Below are 23888 nucleotides of genomic sequence, written 5' to 3' on the forward strand. Positions count from 1 at the left end.
TCCAACATTAAAATAAAGAGCAGTTTATTAAGTGAATAATTAGGTGACTTTAATTAGTTGTCTGATTAAAGATAATCTCTATTAAAGGCTTACTGCCCTCACTCCTGGGGGTGCTACTGTGGGTATTATGTGTATAATTACATGTGTGACAGCAGGTATCAGTTAGAAAACGGGATCAATAATGACTGCTAGGGGTGTGCTTGCCTGACATCTGGCAATACGATTTGTGTCACAATACGATACGATATATTCCGATATTAAAGTGTAAGGCAATTATTGCGATTATTGTGATTTATTATGTATATATACATATATATAAAATAAATCGCAATAAGGCAGGGTCTGGATTGTCTTGTGATTACTTCGACCAATCATATTTAAGCCAGCCTCCCCATTCATGTTCAGGGGTCATCCTGCACAAGAACATAAATATAAATGTACAATTCCCAGACTTCCTCATTTCTAACTACCTGCATGAGAGTTGAATTGCAGGAACAGCAGGTCAGGAACTTCATTTATTTTACACAAAGGCATCTGTATAAAATAGAAGTTTTGTCAAAAATAATAATTCTAAAAAATACAATTCTTCTTTTAAAAATAGATCCCACCAATGAATTTAATTCAAAATGAAAAATAAAAAAAACAATGATCAGGCTCTACGTATAGCTAAATCTGATTGGTCGGCTATGATGTGATGCATTTGATTGTTGTCTGGTTATTTTATTTTTTGTAGGTTCACAATGTCCATTGCTCATTTCAAAACAAAAAAATAGCAATTTACTCATTAACGGCTGGGTGTAGAAATGTAACGAATGACTTTAATCATTTTGAAACGTACTTAAGTACAAGTAAAACTACTGATTTAGAAATATGCTAAAAAAAAAAAAAGTACAAGTACCCATAAAAGTAACTAAATTACAGTAATGTGAATACTTGTAATCCATTACTTTCACCTCTGGATATAACAGTACTATTTACATCTCTGGGAAGTTGCACCCACAATGAGGAAGTTGCAGCCCCAGGAATAAGGTAGATAATTTTTGTCTTTTGTTTTAAAACATCCTCATTTTTTTTTTTACATATACTTGTTAAAATGTCACATCTAATACATGCAGGTATTCCATGATGTAAATAGGTTTCCTCTGGAATGAGGAAGACTATATTAATCATCATGTTGCATGGTGCGTGTCGTACGTGCTGTGTTGTACAGAGTGGGCGGGGCCTCCTTCTGACAGCAGCTGGAAAAAAACAGCCTCGGGGGCACTTCCGGGTTCCAATAGTGCATCAGCAGCCCTGTATCTGTATCTGCAGACGTACCTTTCTCCGGGGTTCTGAAGCAGACGCTTTTACAGTAGTGGCACGAGCTCCGTTACAAGAGGCGGAGTCAGAGCGTGCAGCGGTGTGACCACGCCCACTGCTGGGAGTGCCGACACCTATGTCCGAGACAGGAGGTTAGGTTCGTCTTTCAGTTTGCTGCAGTCAAACAAAGAAGAAAACACAACAGTCCGAACGACAAACAGCTTCATCTACCGTCCGCTAAGTTTAGCTTCACTTCCGCTGACAGCTGCTGTCTATCTACCGCTAATGATGGCGGCCAGGCAGTGCTCCATGGATCTGGAGAAACTGAAGATGTCGGGGGCTGGTCGAGCCATGGCTGTGCTGACGAGCGGTGGAGATGCACAAGGTGACACAAAGTCTGTGTGTGTGTGCGTGTGTGTGTGCGTGTGTGTGTGTGTGTGCGTGCTGGGTTAGTAGGTTGATTATTACTCATTTATAATCCATGTTTGATAAGGAGGGCAAAGGTGTTTAGCTACAGAACAATTTGCTGCTACCCATTGCACATAATGCTGTAATTTACTATGGACACTTTTCTTTAATTCCTCCCTTTTATTTAAGCTCTAACAAAGATTGCGTGTCTGTAATACAGGATTACAGTTTCATTTAGGAGACATTTTAATCAACAACCACGTACAACACGAGCAGTTGAAGTTAAAGGACTTGCTCTATAACACTGTGTGATGGCCCAGGTTGGATTCGAACCAGTGACCCTCCGATTACAAGCCTGCTTCCTTAATGTAACAGTTATGCCAACACGGCCATTAATAGCTTTATTACAGCTGTGATAGTGTAATCTTTCTGTCAGATCGTGCTGTTGTTGTCCCATTTCGATATTGATGTACCCAATAAAAATCGATATAGCTGGGTAGGGATGTAAATCACTTGTTTCATTTCGATACGATATCGATTTTTTTGCCGAGGCTATACATACGGGAACTTGTGAAGAGACCGCCAGTTTATTCATATGCAGCGCCCCTCATTGGCCAGTTTAGGTGCACCACGTGACTTAAAGTACCATCAGTTTTATTTTAGCTCATATTTATTTTTAGCTACCCCATTAACCCTTTTATTTTAGCCCTAACCATAAACCTATCACTAACCCTAACCCAGGAAATACACTAAAATGTATTTTTTTTTTTGTATATGTATTTAAAATGTAATTTTTTTTTTGTATATGTATTTTTAAAGGTGGAATTTGCCTTGTTAAATATGTTAAAATGGAAAACACAATATTGATGCATTTTGATAATTTTTTTTTGCATGACTGTTTAAGGTATTTACATAAAAAACATTCTTTGAAAAGAAAAAAAAAATTCTCACTGACGTTTGGGGTTGTAACAAAACAATATAAAAGCGGAAGGCAAAATGTCTATGGATATCGATGTTTATACTTTAGATCGGTTTGACTAAATCATTGATCAAACAATCAATTAATCGATCTAGACCGATTAATCTTTACACCCCTATAGCTGGGCGATATGGCAAAAAACGATAAGAAAAAAAAATGCATCCGATCTCGACTATTATCACAATTTTTTTCAAAATATTGTTTCATAAACTGCCAGTTTTAAAGCAACACATCGATGAAAAAAACCAATCCATGCTTCATTTTATTCAATCAATATCAACCTAAACCCAAGGATGTCATATCAGAAGTGGAAAAAAAAAGTTGCAACGGGACACACCTAGCAAGGGACTCTTTTTTTTTGCTCTTAAAAAGTGTTTATAATGGTGTTATAACAACTTTGATAGTATTTCTGTGCTATTAGGTAAATATTTGTAGTGCATGAGTATTAGTGATAACAATGGAAATGTTATGATAACACCTTTAAATGTGTCTTATTTACATGGTGACTTTTCCACGAACTCTTCCTATATAGAGGTATTATGGGAACTATAGGAACTGTTTACTACCCTCAGCCATTAGGTTGTTTAACAACAATAAAAAAGGTAGTGAAGGACGAGTCTGGGTGGGGATAAACTGCTGTCTTATCTCTCACTTTCTTTAAAACAATGTTGTTAACCCTGTGTGTGTGTGTGTGTGTGTGTGTGTGTGTGTGTGTGTGTGTGTGTGTGTGTGCGTGTAAATAATAAAGTATCTATCTTCTTGTAATCAAAGCAGATGTTTTTCACATATATGATGAGTTGTAATTAGGGATGTCCCTCCCGATACAACTTTTTCACTTCCGATATGATACCGATATTACAGCTTTGAGTATTGGCTGATGCCGATATTGATCCGATACGATATCAGTATGAATGATACATACTTTTATTACTTATTTTGTAGTGTGGAATGTTAGAAAAGGCTTGATCAAGTGATGTTACTCATACAGAGAACAACAGTCAGTAACAGTAGGTATGAGAAAAACTGACCCATTTGTTATTAACCAATTGGTTACATACATTTTAATATTCAACATAATATCTACAGTATTCTACAATTGAATAAATATATTATAATATATATATCATAGATTTTAGATGCAGTTGAATAAAATCCGATATTCGTTTTCTGGCTGATATCGGACCGATTGGGACACCCCTAGTTGTAATATTTACAGCTGAGTTTGTGAACTTTAACCTCCTTTACAGATTCTCTGAAGTCACAGAATGCAGGCTGACGACGAGCGTTGACTCGAAATATCAAGGATTGCTTGGATTTAAAAAAAAAATTTTTTTAAAGCTGATTATGATTTATTTGATTGTAAGCGAAAGTGTGTCCAAGTTTCTGGAGCAAATCGCTTAAACCGTTGTTACGTCCTCCCCTGAGCAGATGCAGAGTAACGGATAAAGAAGACACACACACACACACACAGCACTGATTGATTTCTGCATAGAGAGCAGTGTGTGTGTGTGTGTGTGTGCATGTTTTTGTGTGTGTGTGTGTGTAATCGCTAAAGAGTTTGTTTTGTGGAACTGTGCGTCACACAGGAATGAACGCAGCAGTACGAGCCGTGACCCGGATGGGCATTTATGTGGGCGCCCAGGTCTACCTGATTTATGAGGTGATTAAAGTCAATCTGTTGGATCAATATTTACATCTGTTGTTTATGTTAGACTAACCTGGATTATTGCTGGTGCCCCTGCAGGGTTACCAGGGCTTGGTGGATGGGGGAGATAACATCAAAGTGGCCAACTGGCAGAGTGTGTCCAACATCATCCAACTGGTACGTGATGCAGAATACTGTTATTTATCTCAGTTCTACAGAATATTAACAATTGACCCTCATTACCTGTGTGATGTTGACCCAACATCCTCTTTACAAATGTCTACATAAAAATCAATGTTCTACCCTTTTATCTCCTTTAAATTCTTCTTTCTTTACCCTTCTTTTCATCATCCTTGTCCATATCTTCTCCCCTCTCTTCCTGTCAGTGGTTATAATCCGGTAAGAAGCATGGCTGCATGGGCTTTAAGCTGATCAATTCAAGACGCAGCCAGCTTTCGCATCCACTTGTCTTGAATTAACATCCAGTGAATGTGTTGAAGGGCGTGTGCTGGTTTGTTTAGATTCACATACGCAGTTTTTTTTTCTATTTCTGTGTGTTTAATTGAAAGAATAATCTTGTTTCAAGCCTCATTGTTGAAATCATTGAAATGAATGGGGTGTGTTTGAGTTGGATTTGTATTAAAACAGTTCGTGGGTCCTTGTGCTAATATTCCTTTACCCTCATGAGGTTTACTATATGAACATCAGGAAGCCTCTGTTTTTAAAACTCTTGTTTATTATCACTTCTAATCCTAATGGTTTCCTCAGGGTGGGACCGTGATAGGAAGCGCTCGCTGTAAGGCCTTTACCACACGTGAGGGCCGACTCGCCGCCGCCTTCAACCTGGTAAAGAAGGGCATCACCAACCTGTGTGTGTGCGGGGGGGACGGCAGCCTCACCGGAGCCAACATCTTCCGCAATGAGTGGAACGGGCTGCTGGAGGAGCTGGTGAGCAAAGGTAAGGTTCCCCTGAGAGGAATTTATTCAGTCGAAAGGCTTGAGGGGACGCAACAGAAAAGACGCCAAACAGAAATAAAGATTGTCAAAGTATTTATTAACACAATGTTCTCAAAAAGTAGCAACAAAATCAAATTAACTCAAAGAAACAAAAAGGACTGGAGATCCTCGCCAAACTCAACAAAAGTAGGAGGACACCGGGCCAACGCTATACAGGGCCGTCGCACCCAGCGTCCACCCTCAAAACTACAAAAATGTACAAAACACTAAACCTACACTACAGTATGGCTGTGTTTGAAATCGCATTCTCACATACTATACACTACACACTCAAAGAGTATATACTGTCTACTATATACTAGTAGTATGGTTAGGATGATGAGCGTTCCCACTGCAGTATACTTTTCCAAGATACATTTCAACCCTACAAGACAGAACCCTGAAGCATCCTGAGGCTAAATATCTCTGTTGATTCTCCACCTTTGAAAGTTCTGAAAACATTTTATGTGAGAAAGTGACCAAGTAGAATATCAACATGTGGTCATTTCATCCATAAAACTCACGTAAACACATTTCGTGCTGACATTTTGGAGATTTTGGGAGACCCACCATTGTGCTACTGACAAAACTTCTGCTTAACTTCAAAACAAGAGCCCTATTTACAAAAGCATTAAAAAAACTAATGGAAGATGAGAGGAGGAGCTTTTATTTTGAAAAGGGAATGTTTGACTCTTAGCTTGAAGCTGGTCCCAGGACGATTTTACGTTCTGCTCGCAATGCATCATGGGGCGGTTGAGTATGACTAGTGTGCCGACCGTGCACACTTAAAAAATGTCCCGATATAGTATACTGTACATCCGGGTATTTCTCGTGTATTTATTTATTTAAAGTTGTTCAGGGCATATTATTGCATTGGTAACTTATATTCGTTACTTGTCATCATGAGTTTCCGTTAGCGCTCGATCTGCTTTTCCCTTTAAATGTTATGGCCGCAAGGAATTGTGGGTCAGCATTATCTCGTCTCCTTTGGTAAAGGATGCATCGGTGTTTCCTAGGCTAAAGGAGGTTATGAAGAAAGCATTGAGCATCTTTTCCTCAGCTTAAAGAGAACGCGAACGCTCTTTATCATGGCCACCACTTACACTTCCGGGGGTGAAGGAACAGTGGATAGGAAAGGAGATAGGAGGGACTATTCGGACGCTGCCACTCACTGATCCTGACCCCCCCCCCCCCGCAGCCCGCACTGTTCCAGATGCCACTGTGTTCTCATGTGTGTTTAGGAAGGATCACTGACGCCGTGGCCAAGCAGCACAGCCACCTCAACATAGTCGGCCTCGTCGGCTCCATTGACAACGACTTCTGTGGCACCGACATGACCATTGGTGCCGACTCGGCCCTGCACCGCATCATGGAGATCGTTGACTCCATCATGACCACGGCCCAGAGGTCAGACTTGATAACGCGCTGTTTCACCACCTTATTTGGTTTAAGCAGAGAGTCGTGATCACGTGCACGTATTCCTTTCCACACACTTGGCTTCATGCATGATTTACCTTTGGAATCCAGTTACATATGCCTGTTTTTTTTTGTTTTTATATCTCAACCTGATTCAAGAATTTTTTTAGCCTGATTTCCATGTCCAGACTTGTTTTCTGCACTTTCTTTGAGGCCTGTTTGAATGGATTCATTGTCCTCCTCCTACAGCCATCAGCGCGCTTTTGTTCTGGAGCTCATGGGTCGACACTGTGGGTGAGTAACACTCTCACTTTGTGCATATCTACAAAATTTTGATTGATCTTTAAGTCTGTGACGGTGATCAGTCATGTGTAGTATGGAACGGAACAGTAAGTATTAGAAAAAACTCACCCATTTATTATTAACCAATGGGTTACAGAAATTTTAACCTTAAATATAGGAATATTCTACAATAAAATACAAATAATAAGAAGACCCTGAAAAATAACGTTATTAAATCCAATAATAACAAAAAAGTTTTTAAAATGCAAAATAGCTACTGGTTTAACTTAAACATAATATTCTACACTTGAATAGAATAACTAAACACAATAAGAAGCCCCTGAATATTAACATAATTAAATCCAATAATAACAAAAAAAAGTTTTGAAAACAGCAAAATAACCACTAGTTTAACTTAAACATAAGATAATTCTACAATTGAATAGAATGAATAAAAACTTAATTGGAAAACCCTGAAAAATAACCTCAAAACCAATAAAACCATTCACGTTAGTTATTCTTTACTGTCCGTGATCAGTTCTGTCAGCTGGTGGATAGAAGTGCTTGAGTCTGGAATGAATTGCACATAATTGCTGATATAATTCAATTTCTATTTTTATTGTTTTTTTTGCTGATATTGGATCAATTTCTGATATCAATGTCAGATCGGGACACCCCTAATTATAGATATTGAAGACATTGGGATTCAACCTCCCTTCTATTTAACAAAGATGGTTTGCACTTAAAGTACTGTACTAGTTTATTGCTGCTCTCATGAGGATTGGTCGATAAATAAGCCTTCTTTGTTAAAGTGATGAATTTGTTGCTGGGCAGTCAGCGTTTGCCAAAGAGAATTAATAAGATGTCAGAAAATATTACAAAGTGCTCCCATATTGATGAATTAAATATTTATGCCTCAGAGAATAATCTGCAAAGATGGAGTAAAATCCAGTGTAAACATATAATTATTTAAGCCTCTGACAATGAAAATTAATCACTTAAAAAAAGAAAAGACTGCAAGGCTTTAAAGGAGTAAAAAAGAAAAAAGACAGATAATAATATTTAGTAGACTTAGAATAAATGAAAACAAGTGCACCAAATGTGATAAACTAAAAACAGATCCAAATTATTACATACCTAACATTTACAGTAGGCAGTAGTTATCTAGTTTTCCAATAACAGGTGTAAATCTGAGCCGTGTTCATGCCTTTTTTGATGATTTCTGTGTGATAAGTCATCATTTATGAAGTGATAATAGCACAAGGAGATAAAGGAACGCTGGTGTAACGTCAACGAATGTTGTCAGAGACTAATCAATGACTTTTGTCTGTGTAGAAATCATGAGATAATCTGAAAAGTGAAAAAAACAGATGGACATTTTTCAACTAAACATTACTCCATAAAAACCCCAAAGATTAAGTTTTATTATTTGTTTATTTAATAGAACCTTTAGGTTGTGACTGGATTGTCGTCAGTTTACTGCTTTTTAACTAAATTCTAAAAAAATTGTCTCTTTTTAACACAACAACAGGCAATTGTTTGATTTCTGAAATTTATCACAGACTAGATGGATTTAATGAATCCTCTTCAAAGTAAAAGTACAAATAGAAACTAAGTCAAGCAACCAAAGAAAACAGGTTTGGGTTCCAATCCACAAGATTGGGAACTTCTGTTCTCATCCATTTTCTAATATCTGTACATGAGCATTTCAAAATAAAGGTTTGATTGTCATCCCAAAACCAGGACCTACATTACAACAGTTAATATAAGTTAGTAGGACTTTAGTCCAACTGGGTTAAAGTGGTTTTTTAACGTCAGATACTTGTTGCCTTTATAGTCTGAGTACATTTCAGAGCTTGTCCTGTTGATAAATTTTTTTATATATTCTATTGTTAACTAAATGCTAAAAATAAATAAATAAAAAGTAGATCTTATTAACACAGCAATAGGCAGTCGTTTGATTCATGAAGCCTTTTTTTTTTTAACAGAGACTTATTTTAACAGTTAATGCCTCTTTTTAGTCCTGTCTTTTAATATATGTTGTGTTGTATTGTTTTAATCCTGTAGCACTTTGAGGTTTGGCATCAAATGTAAAGTACATTACAAATAAAATGTATTATTATTATTATCACAAGCTAGATGGATTTAATAAATCCCCTTCAAAATAAAAGTACAAATAGAAACTAAGTCAAGCAAATGCATGTTACCCAAAAAATGGGTTTGGGTTCCAATCCACAAGATGACAACTTCTGTTCTAATTTTCTTTTATCTGTACTTGAGCATTAACAAAATAAAGGTTTGATTATCATCCCAAAACCTACTTTAAGACAGTTATTATAAATTAGTAGGACTTAAGTCCATAGAATTGTGTTAAACTAGTTGTTTGAAGTCAAATACTCTTTACCTTTATAGTTAATATTAATCCCCCATGCTGGACCATTTACATCACACTCTCCTATGTGCAATATGTAAATTCACTCAGGTTATATTTATTTATTTATCTTCTGTTCTTACCTTGTTTTTGCTCCTTTACTTATACTGTCTTGGCTGATTTGTTGTTGTTTGTAACATGTTTTTTTCCTTTCATCTCCATTCCTGCCCTGGTTCCGTCTGTGCTGCAGGTATCTGGCCCTGGTGTCAGCTCTGGCCTCTGGAGCCGATTGGCTCTTCATTCCTGAAGCTCCCCCTCTGGAGGGCTGGGAGGATCGGATGTGTGCTCGCCTGTCGTCGGTAAGGCTAACAGAACAGGTCGGAGCTGTATGCTAATATGCTAACCTCCTTTGACCAGCACAATAATCCTATCCTGTCCACAGCCAGAGGTTGAACCAGTTTGAGAGTAAATGTAGCCAGTAGTTCAAGAAATGTTTCTAGTAAATCAGCTAGTATTTGTGTTGTGTTTACCTCTAGAGTCGCACCAAAGGATCCAGACTCAACATAATCATCATGGCTGAAGGAGCCATTGATAGGAATGGTGATCCCATATCCTCTACCTATGTAAAAGATGTAAGATTTACACTCTTTGAATCATTAATGGCAGCACTGTATTTAACTGGCAGTCATCTCAAAGTTCATTAGTCTTTACGGCACTAATACACTGATTAACCAGCATGACTTTAACCTAAAATATGTGTGTGTTTGTAGCTGGTGTCAAAGAGACTGGGATACGACACCAGAGTCACGGTGCTGGGCCACGTGCAGAGAGGAGGAACTCCCTCAGCGTTCGACAGAATCCTGGTGAGTATTAAGGATGCTCAATGCTCAGAAATTACACTTTAATACAATATCAGGGTTGTGATATTGTGCAAATAATTTTTTTTACCATATAATTTTCAGTTTATTTGCAATGTATGAGAAAATTACCTAAAGCATTGTAACGGTACAACAAGGAAATTATAAAGTAGGGCTGCACGATTTTTACAAAAAACCTAATTGCGATTTTTCTGACAGATATTGCGATTTCGATTCAATTTACGATTTTTAAAAATATTGTATACATTTAAATGCATATGCGTTTTATTTTTTCCCCCCCAAATTCTGTTTTCCAATTCCATTTTTTTTAAGAAATATTAATCAATTTCTTTAGAAAATATTTGTTTTTAACTCCTGTGAGGAAACAAAATACTAATAAAAAAACAAAAACATAATTAAAAAAAAATGTATGTCAAAAAGAAAGACAATTATAAGGAATTATAAGGACATACAATTAAAAGGAAGATTTAAGTTGTACTGTGAGGAAACAAAATAAATACTAATAAAAAAGAAAGCTATAATTAAACAAAAACGTCTATTAAAAATGAAAATATAATTTAAGATAATGAGTAAGATACAATTAAAAGGTAGATATAAGTTGTACTGACATGGATTATTCCTTTTTAATTATGGTCATATATAGCTATATGAGAGCAGCATTAATGTCACCTCAGAGATCAATGGTTTACTGAATCTGAGCAGGTTTATTGATTAAGTTTTGATCAACTTAATTTAAATGATCCTGATGATGTGGTGAAAATTCCTTGACTTTGCAGCTAATTTTATCGAAATTTGCCAGAATTCTGTGCAATAATTTTCCAGGTTTTTAAAAATAATTTAATATTACTGTAAATAACGTCGTACTACAACCCCCATCGTATTTTATCTACAACTTATATTGTCCTGTCTTGTTTTTGCTGTATTTTTTTTACTTTGAACAAAATCTTCCCGTGGGCCGGACTGGATGCTCTGGTGGGCCGGACTTGGCCCGCAGGCCTTAAGTTTGACATATGTGCTTTAAGGTGTTCATTGCCCTGTGCTGATGTGTGTGTGAACAGAGCTCTAAGCTGGGTGTGGAGGCCGTGGTCGCCCTGATGGAAGCGTCTCCTGACACGCCCGCCTGTGTCATCGGCCTTTCAGGAAACCACGCCGTCCGTCTGCCTCTTATGGAGTGTGTAGAGATGGTGAGTCTCTCTTTTTTCAATATTTAACTATTTAATTTCCTCTGGCAGAAGAAAAGTTAGTGCTGAGATGAATTGGGATGAATGTATCTTTTTTGGTCATTGTTTCCAGACTAAACTGGTGCAGACGGCCATGAATGAGAAAAGGTTTGATGAGGCCATTAAGCTGCGTGGAGGGTAAGAGCTGAGATGGATTATAGCAGTGGTAACTAACCTTTTTTAGATTGTGGCCCCATTTTTATATCACACATTTCTGGAGACCCCCAAGAGTTTTTCTATAATTAGTTTTTGATCATATTTGTTAAACTGTGTAACAAGTAACTAGTAGCCAGGATTAGTGATTTTTATACTGTATTTTTTTTTTTCCATTTTCTCTTTTTTCTTTTCTTTATACTGCATTTTATTTTAACTAGATTCTTTAAAATGTGTTATCACTCATTCATTCCATCATTATGCTCTGTAATTGTTTTTAAACGGTAAATAGTTTTCCAAGCAAAATGTTGTAGTCGGACAATGGGGGTACTTGGATTGAGAAATAAGAGAAAGGGGGTACTGGAACCACTGGCATACAATACAGTTTTTTTTAAGACTGTGTGTTACTTTTTGATTTGAAAAAGAATAATTAAGAAACAATTACAATATATTAATGATCAGAATTTTTTTTTTAGGCAACCCCATTTAAATTTTCAGGTGACCCCACATTGGGTCACAACCCCAAGGTTGAAAAACCCTGCATTATAGGGTGAACATGTTTCAATGTGTGTAATCTTCAGTTATTGTTTTACATGCTCATCTACAAAGATTTTGTGCTTGCAGTTCGTTGTAGATTCAGATGAAAAGCAAACCAATCTTCATCTGTTTTTGTTTTTGCAGGAGTTTTGAGAACAACTGGTCCATCTATAAACTCCTGGCCTTCCAGAAACCTGCCAAGTTTGCAGTGAGTCTCCACTGTGCTTTAAAAAAGCATTCAGTCCAAAACAAACACTAAAAAACACACATCCACGTTTCCTCAGAGCAACTTCTCTCTGGCGATCCTGAACGTGGGAGCTCCAGCTGCAGGGATGAACGCAGCTGTGAGGTCGGCTGTAAGGAGGGCCATCGGTCACGGGCACAAGGTCTACGGCGTCCACGATGGCTTTCAAGGGCTGGCCAATGGAGAGGTGACTTCACACATGTGTCACATGACTGTTACGACCAAACACTGGCCTGTGTTAGACTGAGCAGCTGATCACATGTCCGTATGTGCTCAGGTGTTTGAGATGGAGTGGCACAGAGTGGCAGGATGGACGGGACAGGGAGGATCACTGCTGGGGACCAAAAGGTGGGTGATCAACATCACAAGGTCTTTTTTGAGAGAAGTCCAACTGCGAACACGGCGTGATCTGTTTCAACTGGAAAATACATGTTCTGTGCGTTTTTTACATACTGAATACTATAGCACATATTGGTCCATAAGACAGTAAGATATATCAACATGTTTATCAATTCCTTTATTTAGTTCACAATTTTCATTGGCCGTTATCGTAGGTTGGGTTGTCACAATTTCAAACTCGATACCAATACTCAGGAAAAAAAACAAAAACTTGATACGCGATACTATTTGCGATACCATTGGGGCAAAATAACATTTTGTGGTCGTGTGTTCAGCTGCAGCTGAGGGGAGGGGCTGCTTGTGTGTCTGTTTGTGTCTGTAGCATCGAATAAAGTTGTGTCAATTGAAACAGGCGAGGATCGTATCCGATACACACTTTCTGGTATCTATACTTTATTCACGATTGAGTTTTTTGACAACACTAATCGTAGGAACAATACCCATCATTTATCAACCTTTTCGTACATTCAGTTTTGATGCTCCGTCTACTCTCATTCATGCTTTTAAATGTAAATGGTTCCTAAAACTCTTACAAATGTGCTGCGGTAACTGGTAATGTGATGAATTATTGGACAACAAAGACAACATTTTGTCATTTTTAAGACTTTTTTTTAAAGCATTGTGATCTTTTATTTATTTTTTTGTTAGTTTTTTTTAATGTGTTATTTATTGCCTAAAGCGTGTGGACGGAGGCTCATATAAACATCATATCCGTGTTTCCCCAGGATCTCTGTTGTGAAGTTACTCATAGCGCACACAGGGGGGCAGACGTCACCCGTTCAGGGGCTGATCTTCTATCACAGAGCGTTTAAATGTGCTTCTTTAAGTCCAGTTTTCACACTGTCAAAAAGCACATCTTTGTTTTTGCTCCACCTCAGATGTGAGGATGCTGATTTTAATCTTGGAAAAGTTTCTTTTCTTGTTTGACCTCAGTGGGCGCGGCCTCCGAAACAGGAGGGCGATCAAATTCAGCCGCCGGATTTATCAACACCTGATCATTTGTGTGCTGGATTGGTCAAATGTTTCATGGATCACACGCTGGTCGCGTCATATCACCAAATGTTCACTCAAGTTTGCACCTGTTTTCACTCAAGGTTGATAAATGTGGGCCACGATGTCTAGAACTTTTAAGTCTTATCAACCTGCTGAAGATAAAAGGAATATGAAAAACAAGTTTTAAAATGATTTTGATGAACAAAATCTAGAATTTGAAACATGGGTAGACTAGATCATTTTAGTCTCACTCTGTAATAAGATTCTTTAGTTTTTAACAGTCTTTGTTAAAAAAAAATTAAAAAAACCAAGAGAACTCTAATGGCTTTAAACAGTTTTAATGAGCTTGTACTGGCCCCATTGATTGGGTATTCAGGCTTAACCAAATTTAATTTTCATTTACTTGTGTGAATATCTCTGCTTTTTTTTTGTTTTTTTTTAAGTTGTCAGGATTTGTAAATAAAATAGAAGCGTGGTAAAAAAAAATATCATGAATGCATGTGTCTATAGTTTGATGTTTACTTACAGTGAGGTTTGACTCTAGGATTGAGTCTGTATATGTTTTCTTTTTTTAGGACTCTTCCCAGCAACAACATGGAGAAGATTGTGGAAACCATCACCAAGTTCAACATCTCAGCTCTGCTTGTGATTGGAGGGTTTGAGGTACTCCGTCTGATGCATTAATGCTTACATTTATACTTTCACTGTCAATATCATTTCTACGTGTGCTTTATGACAGGGCTACACAGGTGTTCTGCAGCTGTTTGAGGCTCGCTCTCAGTACGACGAGCTGTGCATCCCAATGTGTGTTATCCCTGCTACCATCAGCAATAACGTGCCTGGAACCGACTTCACCATGGGAGCAGACACTGCTGTCAACTCTGCTATGGCGGTATGAGCGAGTAGATGGTACATTAGTAGTGTGACGGATGCTTCAGCTGGGAGATAAGGAACTAAATTATGTTTGTGAAGCCGGAGATGAAAATGTTTTTTGTTTTTTTTTGTCCGTCAACAGATTATTACAGATTAGAGAGAGCACATCACAACATTTGGGTGTGCATGTTTGCATTGTTTATAATGGAAGCAGCTTTAAATTAGTTCTAAAGTTTAGTTTAAATCAGCAGAGCAGCTGAAGCATCCAATTTCCTTTCAATTTGAACCATTTAACTAAATGACATCATTTCAGACACAGTAACGTTGAAACATTTATGAACATAACAGGCAATTTTGAATTCATTTTCAGGGCTGTGACAAGATTAAACAGTCGGCCTCTGGAACCAAGAGACGAGTGTTTGTGGTGGAAACCATGGGCGGGTACTGTGGTTATCTGGCCACCTCCACGGGCATAGCAACAGGGGCCGATGCTGCTTATATCTTTGAAGATCCATTTAACATTCACGACCTCAAGGTAAGACTGGAAGACTAGTCCCGATAATGTCCTTCAGTAATTTGCACCGCAGTTTATCTTCCACTAATGTTCCTTTTGACAGACAAATGTGGAGCATTTATCAGAAAAGATGAAGAAGGACATCCAGCGAGGTCTAGTATTGAGGTACGGACCACATATTCAGCAAGATTTCACAAACATCAGAGGTGCCTTTATGTTTTACATAAGGAAGCACTGAAATGAAAATTGTTGACCGAATTCGAAAGTAAGAAAACCAAGGCCGTGTTGTTTGCTCCCATCTTTACAACATCCTGTTTCGGTCGGCTTTTTTCAGTGAGGAAAGTGTTTCGGCCACTTTTGGCTAATTTTCGGCCGAGAATAGTTTTACATGTAAGATTTACTCTATCACTAGTTTATGAAAACATTGAAAAACACAGGCTGGTTTGGGAAGAATAACACATTAAATAGAGAGTTATAATGGCAAGTAATCAGAACAGGAAACAGGTGTTATAAATACACGAATAGAAGAGAATCTCGCTTCTTCTGACTCATTTTTACATGCATTAAAAAATACAGAAAGTGGGGCAGTAGTAAATGTTTTCCCTTTTGAATTAAAATCAACATGTAGGTTCCATCTAATGGTGATTTTTAAGGTAAAAGTTTTTCAACCTTTTACATAAATGTTGAGAGAATAGTTGGTTTTGCGTAATTTTAAAAATCTGTTGCTGCCGTCATCGTAATAAATTGTAATTGAGTTCAGATAATTGCCATGAAAATTCTATAAAAATTGTCAGTTTTAATTGAACGCAAACCTGGGGAACCATGTTACAGTTCTACACGTATGTAGTTAACAATTATTAAAATGTTTCATATCAAGCTTTCCCACATTTTACCATTTGAAAAAAAATGTAAATCTAGGGATATACTAAAAAAAAAAAGCTCAGACCCCCCCACACCAAAAATATTAATTCCAATATTTTCATTGATTAGGAAGCCTAACAAGGTAACCAATAGATAGGTAAGAAATTAGATGATAGATGTTTTTAGTGTATTTTACAGCTGATTTAAGACCCGTTATCATAAGAGATGCTAACAGAAAGCTAATACAAGAGAAAGGTTGATTTTATTTCAGGCTCAGTAATTGTGATTGATTGTAATTGAACTTTAGTAATTGAGAACGTAATTGTAATTGACCTTTTGAGGATAAAAAAAATTATTGAAATTTAAGTGTAATAGGAAAAAATGCTGGTCACTGTAATTGTAATTGAATATGGGTAATTGAAAACGTAATGGTAATTGAAAATTGTCATTGACCACAACTGTGCCTTGGAATTAACTGTCCAAATGTATTGAGAATCTTTAAGTTGTTAAAGATGTGTATTATTGTGTAATTTCCTTTTGTTTCCCAGGAATGAAAAATGCCATGAAAACTACACCACAGATTTCATCCACAGGTTGTACTCTGCAGAGGGAAAGGGCATCTTTGACTGCAGAGTCAACGTGCTGGGTCATCTCCAACAGGTGTGGAGCCACCTCACACAACACACTGATTACTCAGCACTACAGTATATACTGTTTATCTCTATACTAACACTTGTTGGGTTTTAGGGAGGCACACCTTCTCCCTTTGACCGGAATTTTGGCACTAAGATGGGCATGAGGGCCATCGAGTGGATTACAACCAAACTGACAGAAAATGACAGACAAGGTAAAACTCGTCCTGTTTAAAATGTGCCGTTACATCCAGTTTAAAACAGCTGGATTAATTTGACTCTTCTTCACACCAGGTCGTGTGTTTGCCAACGGTCCGGACACGGCGTGTGTGCTCGGCCTCAAGAGGAAGGTCATCTCCTTCACCCCAGTCGCTGAACTCAAGGCTGTGACCGACTTTGAGTAAGCAGCAGCAGCAGCACCAACCACTAATATCCCTTAATGCTCACCAGGTGATGTCCTGTCATGATAATGCTCATCCACTTTTTTTTTAATTCTCCCCAGGCATCGCATGCCTAAAGTCCAGTGGTGGGCTAATCTGAGGCCGATGCTGAAAATGTTGGCCAAGTACCAAACCAGCTTCTGTGATTACGTCCCTGGTGAGATGGAACATGTGACTCGGCGCTCCATCAGCATCGACTCTGGGTTCTAACAACAACCTGCATTGCAGTTATTTTATTTTACCCCCTTTACTGTTTCATCCATTGTTTTTTAAAGAATTCATTTTACACATTTTAAATACATTTACTGACTAGTTTTTACTTTGTAGCTGTGATGTATTGAGTCACGTTGGTGTATTTCAAGTATTAAGTAACTAAGTCGAGCTTTTCAAGTTTTTTTGACCGAGCCATGTCTCCTAAAATTACTGCAATCAGGCATTATATCATTACTGAATGTATCAGATGGAATGCAGTGTGTTGTTTTGTGTTTAGAAAGGAATGAACTAATGCAAGAAAACCTTTAATTCTAGGTGCAGTAAGGTGTACATTTCCTTCTCTTTGTATATTGTATTAAGTTAAAAAAAAAAAAACACACACAACATCTGGTTTTACATAGAGCAATGAAAAAAAGATTATGTTGAAAATATGTATTATTAATGTTAAGATATTGTACGCAAACCTTTAAAGAGCACTGAACACAGATTGTATGACACTGTAATACAGACACTGCTGTTTTCAATAAACAATTCAACCTGAATGTGGCAGAACGTTTGACAGAGCAAAACGTGAAAGAACGAGCATTGAATGGATAACGAACATGAACAATCGCCATTTCAGCTCTTTAGTAGAACTTTCAGAAGTTGAATGAAAATGGGAAATCCTGTCTGTGCTGCCCTTTGTCAGCTGACTGAGGACTCTCAGCTGAGAATGCAAACTGGAAGTCATCGTTTGGTTCTGTCTGACCAAACAGGAATTCAGGAGCTGAAAAAAATCAAACACAACTCGTGTTTCAAACCTAATGGTACGTTCACACCAAACACGTTTCAATTGTCAAAATCGTGCCTCACGCACGTAGTTGGACGCTTGTGCTCATTGAATACAGTGTCGAAGATGCTAGGGACGAGCGTCGAGGGGAGGGGCTTCTCTGTTGCCGGTGGTGTTCATATAATAGATGATATTGTGGTGATCAGTTACGTTCATAATTCACCCAGTGAATGTGAAGTAGTGGGGAACATTATTGTGTTGAGAAGGCTGTTTCCGGTCGGATGTATTTTGGTGTGCCTCAGTGTGTGCACTGTGATGTCAGAGGGCTATAGAGAAGTGTGGTGAATGGAGTTCCTTGCTGAACACGCCGCCTCCGACCCCCGTTCATCGGCTCTACATTATCGAGAGAGTGGCTTGGTTTTATTTGCGCGGGACGCACAGCGGGACCTCCGACGCTCCCTAGAAGCACGTTTGAACGTAAACCTGCCGCTTTCGAAGCGTTTGGTGTGAACGCACCATTAAACGTTAGGTCACAAAATCATGTCTGTTTAATACTTACAACCAGAAGACTTGGGGTCATTTGTTTTCTGAAAATGGAGCAAAATGTAAGAAATGTTGCTACTTTTATCAGACGAGGTCATTAAAGTAAAATACTTTACCTTGTCATTAAAAAGTGAGCCGTTGAAAGCAAAAAGAGAACCCTGTATGAAACAAGACAATACATACAGTATATGTGACTTTTTGTTATTTAATTTCAATTTATTTTTCTAGTTCAGGTCTTACTTCATCTTGAGATGAACATGTTTCCACTTCAAATCCAGTGAAGCCTGGTGTGCTGGGATTAGAGTTCATGGAGAACAGGAAAGATGGTGATTTGGTCTCAGAACGTCGAGGTGAGCTGGTGGGACTAAAGCTAAACATAAGAGTAAAAAGAAACCGCATGATTATTTTTGACCATGATTTAAAGCCGTGTTTTTTTTCCAACCTTGGGGTCGTGACACCATGTGGGGTAGCCTGAAATGCCTAGGAATTGATTTAAAGCATTACTGATTAAAATTGAATTTTAGTTTTTTTAGTTATGTTTTTTTCAAAATAAAACACCACACACAATCTCAAAGAACTGTATTCTATACATGCACTTTCTCAAATATAAATCTAGTTCAAATAAAATATATTTGAGCTGGACACAGTATAGCAAATGTTAATTTTTTTTTTTAAATAATTCCAGACAAAATTGCCTCTGGATGATATAAAAATGGGGTCACGACCCAAAAAAAGGTTGGGAACCACTGATTTCCAGCCCTACTTGAATGAAAATGACGATGCTGATGGTGCAGGTGTTATCTCTGCAGTGAATGATTGAGGTTCTTTCTCTTGAGATGAATCCCTAGTCATAACTGCAGCTCTGTCACTGATTTCTTGGCCTTGAGCAGAAGATATTTCATCAGCAGCTTCAGTTTCCTCCACCTCCTCCATTATGTCCTGCACAGCTGGAACAGAGGACTGCTGCTCCTATGCAGAGAATTTCAAGAGAATTATGCTTTTAGAGCATTTAGAAGCAAAAATGTGTACGTCTGGTAAATTGTCTGCACATTATTTATGAGAAAGTGCAAAACTTTGTTTTGCCAGTTATTTTTTAAGTTTTTTCTATGTATTCCTTTATGTACAGTAAAAGATTGTTTTTGTCTATATATACTTTTCTCTCTATTTATTTTCCTTCTTTAAATAGAAAATTACCACCATTATTACCTTTTTTGATTTTTAATTCCCTCGATCCTTTTTCACCTTTCACACAAACACAAACACTGTTGTATTGTGCCGCGTAAGTTTGTAAACGTTTCCGTATCCTTATATTGTACCGTGTTGCTAGGCTAATGCTAATTCTGGGTTAAAGCTATTGTTAGGCTAATGCTAATGTAAAGCTATTGCTAGGTTAATGGTAATGCTAGGCTAATGCTATTTCTAGGTTAATACTAGGTTAGTGCTAAAGCTATTGTTAGGCTAATGCTATTGCTAGTCTAATGATAAGTTAATGATAATGCTAAGGTAATGTTATTGCTAGGGTAATGCTAAGTTAGTGTTAATGCTAATGCTTGACTAAATGTTAGGCTGATGCTAAAACTAGGTAAATGCTAATGCTAAGCTAATACAGTGTGACTCAGGCCAGAACCTGCATTTTCTTCAGGAAATGCAAACATTCTAGTGGTTTCTGTCTTTGTCTTGCATTTTGCAAAATTAAAACACATGGTACCTTGCACACATTTTTGTAGGGGACTTTTGTAAAATATTGTACATGTCAGTTTGAGAAGGTTAAACATTACCACATTGCCATCAACAGATGAAATGTCCTCGACAGGTTCGTGTTGGGGTTTTTCAACAAGTTGCTCTAAAGACATAAAAGGTGCTCGATGAAAAATCAACATCCAAACAGTGCAAGAAGCAGCTCAGATCTAACTCTACCTACCGTCAAACTGTTGGCATGACCACACCTTCTTACTAGCATTTTGTGGTGTGATGCAAGACAAAATGGATTCCTGCTCATTCTGCTTGTGCATCTCAGCATTTGTCCCCTCAGATGTTTTCCCATCATCCTAAAAGTTTAGTTCAGAATTAGTTCTAAGGGATTTATCACTGTTTATTCAAATGAAAGGTTGTTTTTTTTTAGGTGAATGTCATGGAAATGAATCAGCGTACCTGTGTCGGTTCGAGAAGGAGAGAGGAGAGGTCAATGGAGGCGTCACGGTGCTCCTCTTGCTGACAAACCAACTGTTTCTCTGGTTGTTTAACAAAACTGAAAATGGACTTTTGGTCATGCCGTGTCATTTCAACACATTTTCAGAACATCCCATACAATTTGGTCTCAAAACAATTCTAAAATGTTTACTAATTGTTCCGTGATTATTAAATAGGCACACTGTAAATGTTTAGTTTGATCGGATGAATAATTTTAGAGCTACGGACAATTTAGTGAGGGGGTTTGTGTCTAATTTAAAAAAAAAATACTTTTTTTTTATTCACATTGGCCCATAACTGCATGTGGGAAAGAAAATCAAAGGAAAAAATCTGATCTCAGTTTTAATAAATAGTATATTTTGGACCCCAACTCTGGGCTATTTCACCATATTGAAAATCCTTTATATGAGACCATTGTAGCATGCCTTAGTGTCTTATAATCATTTATTGTTAATTAGTTTTTCAACTAGTAAAACACCACCCTCACTAAATTGGCCATATCTCAAAAAGATTAATCTAATCAAACAAAAAATTTACAGTGTGCCTATTAAATAATCACAGAAAAATTGGTAAAAATTTCAGAATTTTTTTTAGACCAAAGTGGACCATTTGTGAAATGACGTGGAATGAACCATTTGTGATTAACTAAGTAATGCAAATTGGGATTCATTTTATTTTGGGAAAAATCACCTAGTCTGTGAGGAGTTCCCAGGTGAGAGCAAATGTTGTTTTACAGCTGGTCAAAGAGAAATAAAAAGGACAAAACAGAAAATTGTCATTCAAATTTACCACAGCAAACTATGGCAATGTAAAAAAAAAAAAAGAAAAGCTTATTACCAGTTAGACGATCAAATTCCTTCTGTTTCATTGTTATTTGATCATCACAGGCTTTGAGCCGACACTCAATCTCCTCTATTTCAGCCTGCAGTACGACCAGCTTTTGAGCGAGAGGATTTTGTAAATAACGTTCGTTGTACGATTCAAACTTCTTTGTGCAGGTTGCGATCCTGTCATCGAACATCTCCCTAGGGAAGTTTACAAATGAATTGAAGTTCAGCTTTGAATATTTAAACACATAAATGCTGAATGAACCTACACGTCGTGGCTGTAGCTGGCTTTTTTGTTCTCCAGGTCACCTTTCAGAATGCGCTCGTGTTGAAGAATCAGGCAGTTGGTCATCCTCATGCTGAACAGACACAAATGATTAGATTAGATATGATTGACTTGTGTTATTTTTAGAGATTTGTACGTGGATAAATTCAACTTAGCGATACCTTTTGACATTTGCTTTATTGTGTTTGACAGTGTTCTCTCTCGCACAGATTTCCTCCTCAAGTTTCTTAATGTTGTCTCTGCTGGTTTCAATGTAGAGCTTTTTCTCAGCAATATCCGCTCTGCACACTATTAACATTAAATATAAGTCACGTCTTGTGGCCAAATGTCTTGATGTTAATAAAGTACAAACACCGAGCCTACCTTTAATTTGTTGAATGAGTTCATTCTTCTTTCGGGAAAGCTCTCGATTATCAAAAGCTATAAAAACACAAGACAAATATCGTCCTTTTTTTGAAATGCATCAAACCTAGAAAAAATGCAATGATAATCTATTTTTGTAAAACCTTATAATGTCAACAAAAGCCCCAACCAACACTTACAATATGACTGGAATTATATAATTTAGTGTTCAAACGAGTAAAGAGCTTGACTTCTTTACAATAAAAGGTGGACATCTAAATATTAACCTAAAAATACATAATTTAAATTATTAAAATAAAAATAAAATTGATTAATTTCTAATTATTTGATTCATTTTGTGATTAATTCAATAGAATATTAAAAGTAAAACCATAATGTAATCAGAAAATTAGCATTGAAATTACATAAAAACCTGTTCATAAGTTTGTGTATACATTTATTTATTAGTAACTCTTCTGCATTTTAGAATTGTTAATACATCTACAAAAGTAAATTGCCACAAAGGAAAATAAACCCAGAATTTTAAAAATAAAAAAATGTGCCTGTTTTTCCCCCCAATATGGCCCCATCCCCACTGCTATATTAGCTCCTGCGTTAGCTAAGCGGCTAATAAGAAACTTTACTAAGATGAAAAAAAGCTGAGCAAAAACTATTATAATTTAAAAATAAATATCATGTTTTAGCTCACCAAGTTGAATAAGAAGGCTGTCGATGGTGTTAAATGAGTACTGCTCACTCATTTTCACACAGGCCTGGCTTTAAAGACTGAAGCTAAATGCTAACTTAGCAGCTGAGCTAAGGCAGCGAATGTAACGGTCAGAAGAAACCGCGCAAAATAGCGCCCCCTCAAGGCAAAGAAGATTATATTATACTATAATATTATTTATTTATTACTTTATTATTTATGTATTACTTTTTTATTCTCACAATTGCTCTAAACCCATAATAAATACATATGATTTGAGTTTTATTTGTTTATTTTTTATTTTTTTATTTATTTATTGGTTTAATAGTTTGCTGAAAAAAAATTGTATGGAGGTAAATTTGTTTCTTTATTATTCAACCAAAAGAAGTTGCTTCAGTCAAAAAAGTGTTTTCAATCAGAAAAATTTACTTCAATCAAAAAATACCTTTTTAATCAAAGAAAAAAAAAATAGCAAATAAATATTTGGCACCAAAAACATTACATTGAAACATTTTTTTAATTTTTTAAGTTATTTTGTTAATTGAAGTGAGCTATTATCTAATTGGAAATATTTCTTTGGGTAGGATATTTGTGTCTTTATTATTAAATCCCAAAAGATGAATGAAGCTTTAAAAAAATAATTTTAAAATCAAAGAAAAATAGTGTTTATTTGAAACCCCAAAAAGTTGCATTTTCTTTGATTGATAATATTTTCACTTTTTTTGATAAAATAATAAAGAAACAAATCTACCTGCCAAGTTTTTTTTTTTTTTTTTTTATAAATGTAAACTTTAAATATCTTTTTCTTTATCTATCTATCTATCTATCTATCTATCTATCTATCTATCTATCTATCTATCTATCTATCTATC

The 23888-nt window shown here is 36.8% G+C and overlaps 2 protein-coding genes across 2 annotated transcripts; one reads left to right on the top strand and one right to left on the bottom strand.

The window, feature by feature from the left end:
* The first annotated feature begins 1259 nt into the window (after positions 1–1259).
* pfkla (phosphofructokinase, liver a) lies at positions 1260–17895 on the top strand. Its single transcript, XM_028435461.1, has 22 exons — positions 1260–1684; positions 4273–4346; positions 4431–4508; positions 5100–5289; positions 6569–6734; positions 6993–7037; positions 9647–9755; positions 9933–10028; positions 10167–10259; positions 11333–11458; positions 11568–11632; positions 12329–12392; positions 12469–12615; positions 12706–12776; positions 14396–14483; positions 14560–14712; positions 15064–15228; positions 15311–15372; positions 16617–16728; positions 16816–16915; positions 16995–17100; positions 17203–17895. Exons 1-22 carry the CDS (start codon positions 1585–1587, stop codon positions 17348–17350), a joined length of 2358 nt encoding a protein of 785 aa, XP_028291262.1. The 5' UTR covers positions 1260–1584; the 3' UTR covers positions 17351–17895.
* Positions 17782–23171, bottom strand: LOC114454751 (protein SIX6OS1). Its single transcript, XM_028435462.1, has 14 exons — positions 23020–23171; positions 22332–22388; positions 22130–22256; positions 21952–22041; positions 21693–21880; positions 21546–21591; positions 20817–20913; positions 20587–20713; positions 20444–20508; positions 19429–19634; positions 18906–19035; positions 18782–18823; positions 18682–18709; positions 17782–18119 (listed from the first exon to the last, which is right to left on the bottom strand). Exons 1-14 carry the CDS (start codon positions 23069–23071, stop codon positions 17992–17994), a joined length of 1383 nt encoding a protein of 460 aa, XP_028291263.1. The 5' UTR covers positions 23072–23171; the 3' UTR covers positions 17782–17991.
* Positions 23172–23888: the final 717 nt, after the last annotated feature.

The sequence above is a fragment of the Gouania willdenowi genome, chromosome 21, assembly GCF_900634775.1.
Source record: "Gouania willdenowi chromosome 21, fGouWil2.1, whole genome shotgun sequence".
In the NCBI taxonomy this organism is placed as follows: Eukaryota; Metazoa; Chordata; class Actinopteri; order Blenniiformes; family Gobiesocidae; genus Gouania; species Gouania willdenowi.